The sequence below is a fragment of the Vicugna pacos genome, chromosome 8 (genome assembly GCF_048564905.1).
Source record: "Vicugna pacos chromosome 8, VicPac4, whole genome shotgun sequence".
In the NCBI taxonomy this organism is placed as follows: domain Eukaryota; kingdom Metazoa; phylum Chordata; class Mammalia; order Artiodactyla; family Camelidae; genus Vicugna; species Vicugna pacos.
In genome coordinates, this window is record NC_132994.1 from 64,656,138 (window position 1) to 64,668,495 (window position 12,358).

General features: G+C 45.3%; 1 protein-coding gene across 1 annotated transcript in view; it reads left to right on the forward strand.

Moving 5' to 3' along the window:
* Positions 1 to 12,358, forward strand: part of PPP1R14C (protein phosphatase 1 regulatory inhibitor subunit 14C) — a 79,440-nt gene continuing 67,082 nt past the window's right edge. The window contains exon 1 of the mRNA XM_015246224.2: positions 1 to 1,001. Coding sequence (XP_015101710.2) covers positions 681 to 1,001 — 321 coding nt within the window. The 5' untranslated portion in view covers positions 1 to 680. The remainder of the gene's footprint in view (positions 1,002 to 12,358) is intronic.

The window sequence follows — 12,358 nt, forward strand, 5'->3', positions numbered from 1 at the left end:
ATAGGAATGGTGTTTGGAGTGGCCTGGTGGGGCCGAGAGGGGAGGAGACACTTTCCTGCCATCCGAGGAGGCGGTAGGGAGAGGAAAACCTTTGCAAGGAACCTGCAGGCGCGATCCCTTCCCGCGTGCCCTGCCCAGGCGGTCGCCTGTCCCCGGCTGGGCCGGCCGAGGGCGCGGGAGGTGGCAGGTTTCGCGCGCTTCGGGACGGCGGGAGAAGCGCAATCCCGGCGTCCAGGAGGACAGGACACGGTGTCCAGGAGGACAGGAGGAGCAGAGGACCATCCCTGGCATCAGACCCCACCCGCTACTCCTCTGGGCGTCTACACCCGTGCGCCCGCGCGTGTCTGCGCGCACACATTCCTGCCGCCGCGCGCAACTCCCACATCCCGGGCCCGCTGTCTGCCAGGCGCCGGATCCGCCTCCCGGCTGGACCGAGAGGGTCCTCGGCGGCGTCTTTAAGGCTTCGGTCCCCGCCCTACCCTCCTCCCCGCCCTCCCCCGCCTGAGCTCCTCGGTGTCGCCTCGGCTCCTCCCGACATCCCCACGAGCCTGGCGGTGGCGCGGAGCAGGTGCCGGCGAGCCCCTCGCATGCCTCTGCCCGGCCCGAGGTGGTAGCGGCGCCGGGCGCGCTCCGCCTGTCCCTCCTCCCGGCTGCACTAGGGCTCCGGCGCGCGCAGGGACATGTCGGTGGCGACGGGCAGTAGCGAGGCGACCGGCGGGGCCGGCGGCGGCGGCGGCGCGCGGGTTTTTTTCCAGAGTACCCGGGGCGGCGCCGGTGGCAGCCCAGGCTCGAGCAACGGCTCGGGCTCCTCCCGGGAGGACTCGGCGCCCGTGGCCACCGCGGCCGCTGCGGGGCAGGTTCAGCAGCAGCAGCAGCAGCAGCAGCAGCGGCGCCACCAGCAGGGAAAAGTGACAGTGAAATACGATCGTAAGGAGCTTCGGAAGCGGCTAGTGCTGGAGGAGTGGATCGTGGAGCAGCTGGGACAGCTGTACGGCTGCGAGGTACCTGGGCGCGGGGCCGGGAGGGTCTGGGGCCTCCCTCGCCCCGCCGGGTTAACACAAGAATTCTCCAGGGCTCCGGCTCCTGGCCGCGCACTGACCTGGCTCTGCGGGACGCAGGGCTGGGAGCGCGGCGCAGCGCGTTCTCTCCTCATGGTGCCCTCTGGTACCAGGGCGCAGCGACTGGGACGCCTGGGTTCAGCTGCCGGGTGGCCGGAGAGCTCCGGGCCCCCTTGGTGGCCGTGGGGAGGGCTGGGTCTTGCTCAGTGCTTTGCCTTTCTCTGAGCTCTGGGCGCTTCTCGGCTCCAGCTGCAGCTACCCGAAGTGGGGTTCGGAGGGACTCACCCCAGCTGCGCACAAGCCCACGAGTACAACACTCACTGCTGGGGTCCCGGCAGCCCCGATTATGGTGGAGAGGGAGCAGGGAAAAGACTGCAAGCTGCTTGACGAAGAGGAGAGGTTCTGGGGATCTTGGGGGCCCTATAGGTTCCTGAAATAATACATCGGAATCATGAACGGAACTCTTTCCCTTTACCCCGATGCTTGTCCCCATAATTAGTCCTTGCATTACCTAAGCTGCACACGTTGGGCTTTGTTGAAGCAGCTTTCTCTTTTCCTGCCCAATTTCAGTTGCTCCCGTTGATGGACGCAGAATGAGAGCCTTGGGCAACCTGGAAGTGTGCCTGGGTGGAAGGAAGGGAGCCTGCGGGTGATGTGCGGGATGCCAGGAATCCCCCAGCTCCCCCTCCGCCAAGACATTTACTTCCCAGAGTTCAGGGGCTAAGCTTATACGCAAGTCTGACTGCCGTGTATACATTCGATGTAAGGAGAAATATTTAGAATAAGCTATATCAAACGTATAGTAGAAAAAAATGACTGAAGCCAAAATGATCTCCCATGAGTCTTTCATGACAGTAATTGTAAATGAAGCATTCTACTACTCTTAAGGGAGTGAAGTTTGGAGAGGGTGAAAGAATGAATAGGGTTAATAATTAAGGATGTGGCTTCTGAGTTAAAGATTGGTTGCATCCATAGGACTGTTACCTTCTTCAGCAAAAATGAAAGCCAGATAAACCCACCGGCTTTTCCACTGGTTTGGATTTCACACATTTTATGGCCTGTTGTGAATACATATTTTCCTTAACATTCTCATCCTGCAAGGAAGCAACATTCTCATTACAGGCTCCTGATGAATGATTATGATATAATGAAGCTTGACTATTTGACTAATGGGCTTGTAAAAATATATTATTTCTCCAGACCAGCTCTTATAAAAAGCCATTTTAATTGCATAAATAAAAAGTGGCCAAAATAGAAAGTGTTTATGGGATTTTTTAAATAGGAAGTTGGCAAAACTCTTTAAAGAAACAATATATTTGATTTAGCTGGGATTACTTGAGGGGGATGGCTGTGCTCAGTCTTGCCTCTATAGAATCCAATTAATTTTCATTTATTTCATACTGGTCTTTATACTCCATTTTGGGTTTGGAGAAGATTTGGGTTAATAGAGAAACTATTGTTGAGATTAACAACGCTTTTAGCAATGCTCCTTTTATGGGAGACTAATTAGATGGAGCTCGGGAAAGAGCTCCAGCCCCTCAGCAGGTTGGCAAATTATACATTTTGAAAATTCTTCAGAATAATTGGGAAAAAATGAAGACTTGAAAGCTCATGGTATTAAACATGTAGGTTAGGTACCTATTTTAAAGGGTAAATGTGACAGATCTTTTCCTTGTACTTCTTCCATTTCAGAGCTCAGCCTGTAGCAAACAGCTAGAGATTTGAGAGGTTTTGTGGTAAAATGATACAGGATGCTATGTGCTGCCCGCTTGTCATTAAAATGTGGCAGGTATTTCTCTTCAAGTTGTTTGTTCTGTCATTGTTGATTGAAAAAATATTAAGTCATTGAGCAGGTTGTTGGCAATTTGTAAATTCTATGCTGATGGTACACCATCGAATAATAAAAAGCATGTGGAATAATAAGTAGCCATATAAAGGTTTGTTTTCTTCCATCAATTTCTTCACTGGCAGAACTCTATTTTTAGCCTCTGTTCTCTGGTCTGGTAGCCTTTCCTTGCTGAGAGTTTCAAGTATTTCAGCCTCTGGTTTGTGAATCAGGAAGGACCCACCTGGCTTATAGCTCTGAATCTCATGAATATGATGGTTAGGAAATGTTCTCTTTACAGTTAAAATTGGTAATGTTTCCAAATGTTTATGCCACGAACTTGACACCAAAAGCCAACTTGCCAGAATTCAAACTGGCCAGAGGCCTACGCTGTCTGCCAGGTTGAGGGAGAAGATGAACACGTATTTAATTTCAGAAGAACTTGCATCAGGCAGGTCAGCAGTTAGAGTACTTGTCCTTTTCAGAATGGAAGACAGTGGTCTTTTAGAGTGGTGTAAAGCATGATATTTTAAAATTAGAACGGAGTGGGAAAGAAGAAAGACACAGGATAACTTCCTGGCTGTGGTTTTATCTAGATGTTTGCCGCGGCCGATAGATTTTGTATGGAGAACAATACAAAGACAACATTTGTGAAGTACTTACTATGTACCTGATGCTGTTCAAGGCCCTTTGTACGCACTGATTCATTTAGTCTTTACGACAACCTATATGAAGAGGGTGCTGTTACTATCTCAGTTTTACAGACGAGGAAACTGAGACATAGAGCGGCTAAGAGGCTTTCCCAAGCTCACATAGCTGCTGAATGGGAGAGGGTTGCGGGTGGGGGTCAGAACCCAGCACTGTGGCTCTGAGTCCTTATTCTAACCTCCAGGCCTGCCGGTAACTCTGCAGGGTCCTATGCAAGAGAACAGATGGAAGCCCTCAGAGCATATGTCTACATATTTAAAAACTATGAATCAAGCTAATGAGCATTTATGTAAGATGGATTCTATCCTCCACCCTTGACAACAGTATCTTCATTTCGGCCTGGAGGGCTAGGTCTGAACTTTGAATTCTCAAGACTTCCCAGAGCTCGGAGCTGATTGGGAGGATCTTCCCCTGGTCCAGAGCCTGCTTCTCTTGGCTTTTCACCTCTGATACAGTCTTACCTGGTGAAGAGCGTCGGGTCTACTTGCATGACCAGTCTGGCCACACCCTCTGCCACCCCTTAACTATGCCTCTGGCTCCTAGCAGTGGCACAGTCCCCAACTTGAGAGGCTAGACCTGGGAGGAGCCTGTTCATGCCTTGGAAGTGTCTTGGTATTTGATCAGGGAGACCTGGGAACTTGGACTGTAGCCTAAAACCAGATGGAGGGACACTGGTTCTGGATGGGTAAGCCCATTTGGTCTCAGGAACTCTGTAAGAAGGGAGCATGGCCGGAGGGGGCCCAGGGTTATGGTCCCTCTTACTCAGTCTGAGGGTGGTATCGTTAAACACCACATCATACAGCCTTTTGGTTACATAAGTAAATGTTTTTTGTAGATTCTGAAATGATTATGTGTGTTTATAGTCATTTTCCACTTCATCTTTTTGTACAAGTGGTTCCATTTCCACCTAGGAATTTGACTATAATGGAACTGAAAGGTTAAATCTATATCTACATTTTAAATATTTCTGTTTTAAGACATTTTTATATCTCTTCCAAACCCTGATGGTTTTTAAGAGCATTTGAAATCTGGCATAGTGTCTACTTTGACAAGTACTGCAAGATGACTTACTGGATAAGTCATATCAATTTCTCCTATCTTGTCCAGCATCAAGATAACATCTGTACCTCCAGTTTTGCAATTTGATTTGCTTTGGAACTAAAGCCTGTTATTAACCTCGGATTACTGAAACGCCTGCAGAAGCCTAGCCATAAACAGGCTTGTGCACGGAGGGTGTCTTACTGGGTTATCCTGACTGTCTGTTTAGGAGGTCTCTCCTTTTGCTACAGCTTGTCTACATTTTAAAAAGTGGTTTCCAGCACATTACACCTTTCGTCTTCCCTTACTCCCTCCCATCCCCATTCTGTAAGTCAGTGGGTTTTAAAGGTTTTTTGATTTTCCAAAATTGCTGGTTATGACCTTCTAAATTGACTTTGTAACACATTTTTGGGGATTGGGATCTGCCATTTAAAAAATCCTGCTGCCGAAAGGGAAAAGCCTGAACGTATGTAAGAGAATTAGCTGACATTTACTGAGTGCTTTCTGTGTATCAGCTATGGTTCAGGTACTCCTAGTAACAATCCCTGATATTCCCATTTTATGGATGGAGATGTGGAAAAGTTAAGGAGTTGCTCCAGGGCCCTCAGCTGGGACGTGACTGAGCAGGGCCGTGTCCAGGAAGTCAGGTGTACGTTTATCACTGCTTCCCGAGGCAGGACAGAGCTGGCACCTTCTGTGAACCCTCTTCAGGTTGCCTCCTCCCCAGATGCAGCTGTTGTAGCTTCTGAGCTGACCAGTATCACATTTAGGGGAGCCCTGGTGCCAGTGGGTTTGTTCTTGTACCTGGATCAGGCCTCTTGTTTTCAGTTCAGGTCCTTGCTTTGTATCTCGATTCCCCCTCTGCAACCTCAAATTAGCCTGCTTTGATGCTTTGTTAGCACCTCAGCTGGAAGGCAGAAACTGCTGTTTAGAACATAATTTGTGGATTATTTGGCGAATCCCCATTTGGGTAGGTATTTGAGAATGAATAGGCTTTTAAACAAAACTACTTAAAAAAAAAAACTCCGTAAACTGAATCTGTGAAGTATTAAGGAATAAATTAAACATGTTAAAAGTCTATGAATAAAAGAATTCCCAACTGCCAAAGGATGAAAAGAAAACTGTACTAACATATTTCTCTGTAGAACAGCTGTTAGGGAACTCTGGGGTGGAGGCAGTGGGGACAAGAGTAAAAGCTTGGAAGCAAAGTGAACCGAGAGGTGAATTGTGGCCCCAGCATTTAGTAGTGCTTAGAGGTTAGGCAATTTCCATAACTTCTCTGAGCCTCACTTTCCCCCAGTGTTGGAGGAAATCATTCTGGCTGCTTTGCAGGGTTGTTTTGAGGACCAAACGGGCAAGACACGGGGCTGGAACGTAGCTGGTGTTGTAGTTTGAACCAGAACCAGCCACCAATTGTAGGTCATTCTCTGTGATGTGGGAGAGGGCAGGAGGGGGTTAGGAAAACAAAGTATTCATACTGATTTGGTGGTAGAATTTGGTGACAGGTGTGTTGATATTTCAGGGTCAGAGGTGTTAGTGTGTCTTTGAACTTGAACATAGGTAAATATTGGCTAGGTCATTCCCTTTTCTCCTAGAGCCTTCCTCATTCTGGAAGTTCCTGTGGATTTTCATGTATGTGGAGAGAAGTGAGGCATCAACAATTTGACGGCAGGATCAGCCTTAATTTTCTTTGTATACGTCTCTAATAGAGCACAGTTCTTCAACCATCAAGCATTTGTTTGACTAAATGATAAAGGACCAGCCTTCAGAGAACCTTTTTAAAAGTCACCAGTGTTTTAGTATCAGATTAGTTGATGGTGTTTCTTCATCATAGTCATGGCTAAGGAAAAAAAGTCGATCTATGGTTTTGTTAATAATCCGTACCAGGCTCCTGCATCATTACTGTTTTTATTTCAGCATTATTAAAAAGTACACCTGTCTTCATCGACTAATTTGTTCGCAACAGAAATTTAAAGACAGTAGTTGCAGCTAATTGATTTTTAAGCTTAGATTGAGAGAATGCTTTTCAAAAGACTCCCATCCTCCCTTTTCTTTTGCTTCTACTCTGCTCACTGCCATAATCGTTCGAAGATCTTTCTCCCCCCATGACACCTACTCTTTATCCACCGCAATCTGATGTCAGCTCCCGCCCCAGCTTCCCTGAGGACCTTCCCGTTTCTCAATCCAGTGGGTTTATGGGTCTTTATTTCACTTGACTTTCTGCGGCCTTAGGTGTCCTTCACCATTTCCTTAGGGAGCCTCTGGCCTCTGAGGCAGACCTCTCCTGGGTCTCAACTTCATCTCTAGCTACTCTTCCAGACTCCATTCTGAGTTTTCTTCCTCTTCCCGCCTCTTCAGTGATGTCTCACCAGGTCTTTGGGCCCCTGCTCTGTGCTCTCTTTTTTTTTTTTTTTTTTCGCTCTTGCATCCTCCTTCTGGGTGATATGACTATTCCTGTGGTTTCAATTGCTGTCCATATGCTGACAGCTCTTCAATCTATATTTTTAGCCCAGATCTGTTTTCTGAGACTTATTCAGCTGCCCCATGGGAACCTCATATTCAACTGGTCTGCAAATGGGCTTCTCATCTTCCTCTGCAAACCTACTCTCCTTCCTCAGTTCCTTGGGTGAACGGTGGGCACGCTGTCCATAGATGTCCCGGCCACAGATGATGCTGGTGTGTTTCTCTGGCCTTTCCCTGCGGGTTACGCCCAGCAGTCATGAGGTCTTGTTGCTGCTTGCTCCTCAGAGCTCGGGAATCTGACTCCTTGACTTCTCACCGCCACTGCTTTAGTCCAGCACCTTGTAATTTCTTGCTTGTGTTATAGTAATAGACACTCTGGTCTTGTGTCCTTCAAATTACTGCTGCGACTAGTGCTGGCACCAGACTGCCACCACCCCTCGACCATCGCTGCTATTATTACAACTTTGCTGCTCAGTAGAGCTCAGTCGAGGACCAGGTGATGTATACATTGTATCTCCTGCAGTTGATCCTGACAGTAACTTCATGGGACTATTATCTTCACTTCTTCGAGTTACAGAGGAAGCAACTGAGGTCAGAGAAGTTGTTTCTTGTCCTTGTCCAAGGTCACGCCGACTCCAAAGTCGCCGAGCCTTCGTTCTGCTATTGCTCCCAGCAGCTCTGTTCGTTAAGTTGTTGCTGCACCCCTGTCCCTCATGAGCTCTCATCTAATCCTTGAGGTAACTCTGCAAGCTATGTAGAGAAACTGAGGTCCAGAGAGCCTGAGTGACAGGTCCTGGTCAGAGGCCACATCACTCTCAAATGGCACAGGCAGGAGTGAACCACTGTCTCTGGTTCCTGAGAGGGAGCCTCCTCCTCTGAGCCCTCACTGCCAGCTCTCCCTCACCCGAGGAGCTTCCAAGCCCCCTCCCCATGGCTGGAATGTTTCTAAAATCCAGGCTAGATCTAGTCATTCCCCACAGCCTTCAGGATACAGCCTGCAACAGGGCTCAAGGGCTTGCTGCTGCCCACCTCTCTGGTCTCATCTCTTGCCACTGACCCCTCCAGGCCTCCTCAGTTATCAACCGAGATCCTATGGCAGGAACCCCTCCCCACTTGCTTCTCACTCTGCCAGAATCACTCTCTCCCTCCTCCTCCTCCTTACCCGCTCACCTCCTACCTGTTCTCCTCCAGGAAGCCTCTCTGATACATGTCATCACTGGCAGGCTGGCTGACAGGCCTTTGCTGACAAGTGCATACCTCTGTCTTGGCACCTTTCTGTAATCCTGTCTCCTGGCCTCGTGATAGCTTCTTGAGAGGAGACTCTTCTGGTCCCTGCAGCCTTGATGCCTCTCACACACCTGGCTGCACTTAGTTGTCCAGGACCTGGCTGTCAAGGGAGTGACACAGAACCTGGCCCCGTAGACCAGTTGGCAGCATCTTCCAGTGCCATTGCATTTCAGAAATACATACCCCAGATTAACTGCATTAATGTGATTTGGCTCTGCCCATATTAAAAACCTGCTCTTCTGTCATTAACTTGGAAGGTTCTATTTCATGGTTATGGATTATATCCATGTGGTTTTTTGAAACTGTGAACTAAAAGGAAGTTGTGATGGAATAAAGCACAGATGCCCGGACGATTGAAGTCTTCAAAGGAAGTAATCACACGTTATTGCCATTCTTCTCTGTAATTTTAATTTTTCACTATGTACATGAATACTATTTTGTCTGCACAGTAATTGTTCATTTCTTTGGGAATGGAAATGCTTGCTGTGCGAGGAAGGGATGAGTGCTTTCCCATTAGTAGATAAGATTCAGAGCGACAGGCTCACGCAAGCTTGATGGAAGGAGGAGTGAAAGCCAGGATTCTTGCCTCTGCTTAAAAGTTTGGGCCAATAAATTCTCACAGGGTTTTTCTTCGTCAGCACTGGCAGTTTGGAAATCTGTGCCACTGCATAAAAATTCAGAAAAAAGAAGAGGCCAGAGTGGGGATTAGTCTCTAAAACATCACTTTATGGTTGAGAAAAAATAATCAGAGAAAGTCTTTTCCTTTTTGAAAGAATCCTTAAAGCAAACTGGGGAAAGAACCATGGAGGGCAGGAATATCCGTTCGTTCATTCACTCATTCATTCCAACAGATATTTACATAGATGGGGAAGGGAAATAGGAAAACTTCATCCTTTTAAGCCGTGTAAGAGAAAAAGAAGAAGTGGGGGAATCCTTTCTGTTATAGGAAGAGCATGGAGGTGTCCATATGATGGGAAGCCATTTGAGATCAGCATACAGTTGTGTTAGTGTTTTCAATACATTTATTTACTGTATAGTGGTTGTGCACTTCTTCCTTTACTTGAAGCCTGTTTTCAGGAAAGGGTATCATAAATTCATTGAAAGTATAATGCAAATGGTTAAAAACACTTGAATTATCTTTCATTTTAATAGGAGGTAAGGTCTTGAGGAAGAAAAAGTCATCACTTTAATAGCTGAATTTTGGGAATTCATAAACCAGGGTAGGCTGTATCATTTACGGGTTGTGGAACTTTGTTGGCATCTATGAAATCTATGAATCAAAACATGTCCGTTGTTCCCAGCATGATGTTGTGGGAAGGGCACGGGCCTGTGGAACCCTGTTCTAGGTTCTAGGTGACCTTGGCAAGTCATATTCACAACAGGCTTTTGTTTTCCTCATCAGAAAAAAAAAAGAAGGGGAGGGAGGTCTAGAGCTTTCAAGCTCTAACCTTTAAAGATTCTATAACAAAGCTGGCCATGCATTGGGAAAAATGAGATTAATAAAGAGAGGGTGATATTTGAAGCAGTAATAGAGAGTCTTTCCATGTCAAAGCCAACCTGAGACCATCGGACTAGTTCACCAAAGGATCATCTGATTTACATAGCTGATTTCAGGAGCTGAAGTGAGTGTATCCATCCTTCCCTTGCGTGATCTCTTGTGTGACGCCGCTTGGATGGAAAAGGTCAGCTGGAGAATTTTTTTTTTTAAATCTTCCTTCCCCTCCAGCTTTCCTACCCACTGTTGACTTTGAAATTAACTTTGAAATTTCAAAGTTAAATTTGAAATCTAACAGTACAGATACTCATAGCTTCCCTATCTGCCTTTTTTTTTTTTTTTGCATTTAATTGGGTTAACCTTTAAGAAGAGCTGGCATATTTGACTTAAGGCTTTTAGGCATATAATTTATAATTTTGGCTGTTAGGGGCCTTTCCTGTTCTTATTATTTGTCCTTTATCTTGGCAGCTCATAATTAACTAATGGTGGTGTTTATTTTAACTTGAGAAGGATTTGTGTTGAGATATAAAATGAGCATCTGAGAGAGAAAAGTGCAGCAGCTTTAGGAAATAAATTTTTAAAAAGGCAAAGACTACAAATTAGCCTAAATAAGTGACTGATTAAATCTTTACTAAACAAATTAATTTGCATTGGGGAATTTATTCCTAGAATGTCACTATAGTTGGTTTTAGAACTAACATGACAGGATAGAAAAAAGAAATTAAGATTTTTCATAGACAGTTCTGGTAGGAAGTAGAAAGGAGAACTGATTGCTCTTTATAATATTTGTTTATTTTGTTTCATGCTAGAATCCATAAAGCACCATCAGATAATTCCATTCAGTCCATACAAAAGCTCTGTGATATAAGCAGTTATCCTATTTTTGAAATGAGAAAATTGAGGCTCAGACGGGCTTAGTAACACTCCCATGTTTAGATTGCCAGTAAGAAGAGGAAAACTGACTTGGAAACCTTGGAAACCAAGAACATCACTCTCTGATCATTTCCATGTATTCTAGCATGTTTGATCAATACACTGGGCAAGCCTTTTCTGCTTAATTTATTTGATGTACTTCTAAATATGTTGTATCTTAGTTGAACAATTTGTAGTGTTCTGGGTTTTTTTTTTTTAGATGAACCATTTATAAGATTCAGCTGGTTCTTTAGAAAAATTCAAATCCATCCGTTCTCGACTATACATCACTGGTGAGTGTGCTACTTACTTCTGATGGCCAGGTTTGCATGAGCAGTTAGTTTTGGAGTCTTTCTGCTCTCCATCTATCCACTTAGATGGAATTTTCAGGTAAAAAGTTGGAGACTCACTTTAAATAAGCCATAGGATACAGAGTGGGTATTTTATCCTACATGTTTGAAAATACCAAATATTACTATTGACATGATTAAAGTAAAGAAATTATGCTTCATCAAATTAAAATGTGAACAACCCTTAACTTACTTTGTTTCTGCGAAAGGATGTTTTTGCCCTGAGCTGCTGTGGTCAACCATCTGTTAATGTCTTTTGTATTTTATGTCAGTAGGACAACTAACATAGCTACTTCACTGGTTTCTGCAAATATTAATTGAATCAAATCTGTTTCAAGCCAAGCAGGTAAGGTGCTCAATTTTCAGATTAGTAAAGATGGCTCTTCTGCTGAGTTCTCGTGAGCTAATACTCCACATAACAATTCTAATTAGTCAACTGGTTTTTCTCCTGTTTGCGATGGGGTGTGGCAGCTTTCTGACAAGTCAAAAGAAAATGAGTCACTGATTTGGTGCTAAAACATGATTATGCTTGCTATAATGAAAACTCACTACAAATATTACAACTGAAAAAAGTAGCATGTACTATCTGGTAGACAAATGCCTTTTGTTAAGCTAAAATATTCCATTTCTTCATCAAATCCCAGATGGTTCAGCACTCAGTAATCTTATGCCAGAAGCATTTTATATGGATGGATGTTGAGATAATGGAAGTGTGTGTGAGTGTGTGTGTGTGTCTGTATCTAGGTAAACAGACAGACCATCATCCAAACAAGCCCGAGACTTTAAAAGCATTTAGTTGTCAGCCACACCTCAAACTTCCGGGATATCCCCATGTTAAACTTTGGAGAGGGATTGTGGGCTGCATTTAATAAGTGAGAGATCCTTAGGTTGAGTTAACTCCATTAAAGAAGAAGAAAAAGAAGAACTCGTTTCTTTATCCTTGACACCCTACTATAAATTGTCTTGCATAGAGCAATTTAAAACAGTGAGGGAGGGCAAAGAATGAGATACAGAGAACATGTGAAACAGCAAGGTCAAATTCAAATTCTCAAGCCAGCCCTTATAACTAAGGCACTGACCACTCGGCTGCCTCCGTGGGCGCGAGGCTGAGCTCTGAGCAGCCCGGATGGGCATGGATGTGGACTTCGCCTTCCTCCCAAGGAACTTAGGTGATCTTTTTCAAGTCACAAAATCAAAACAAACTGAAAAGGTTTTAGATATG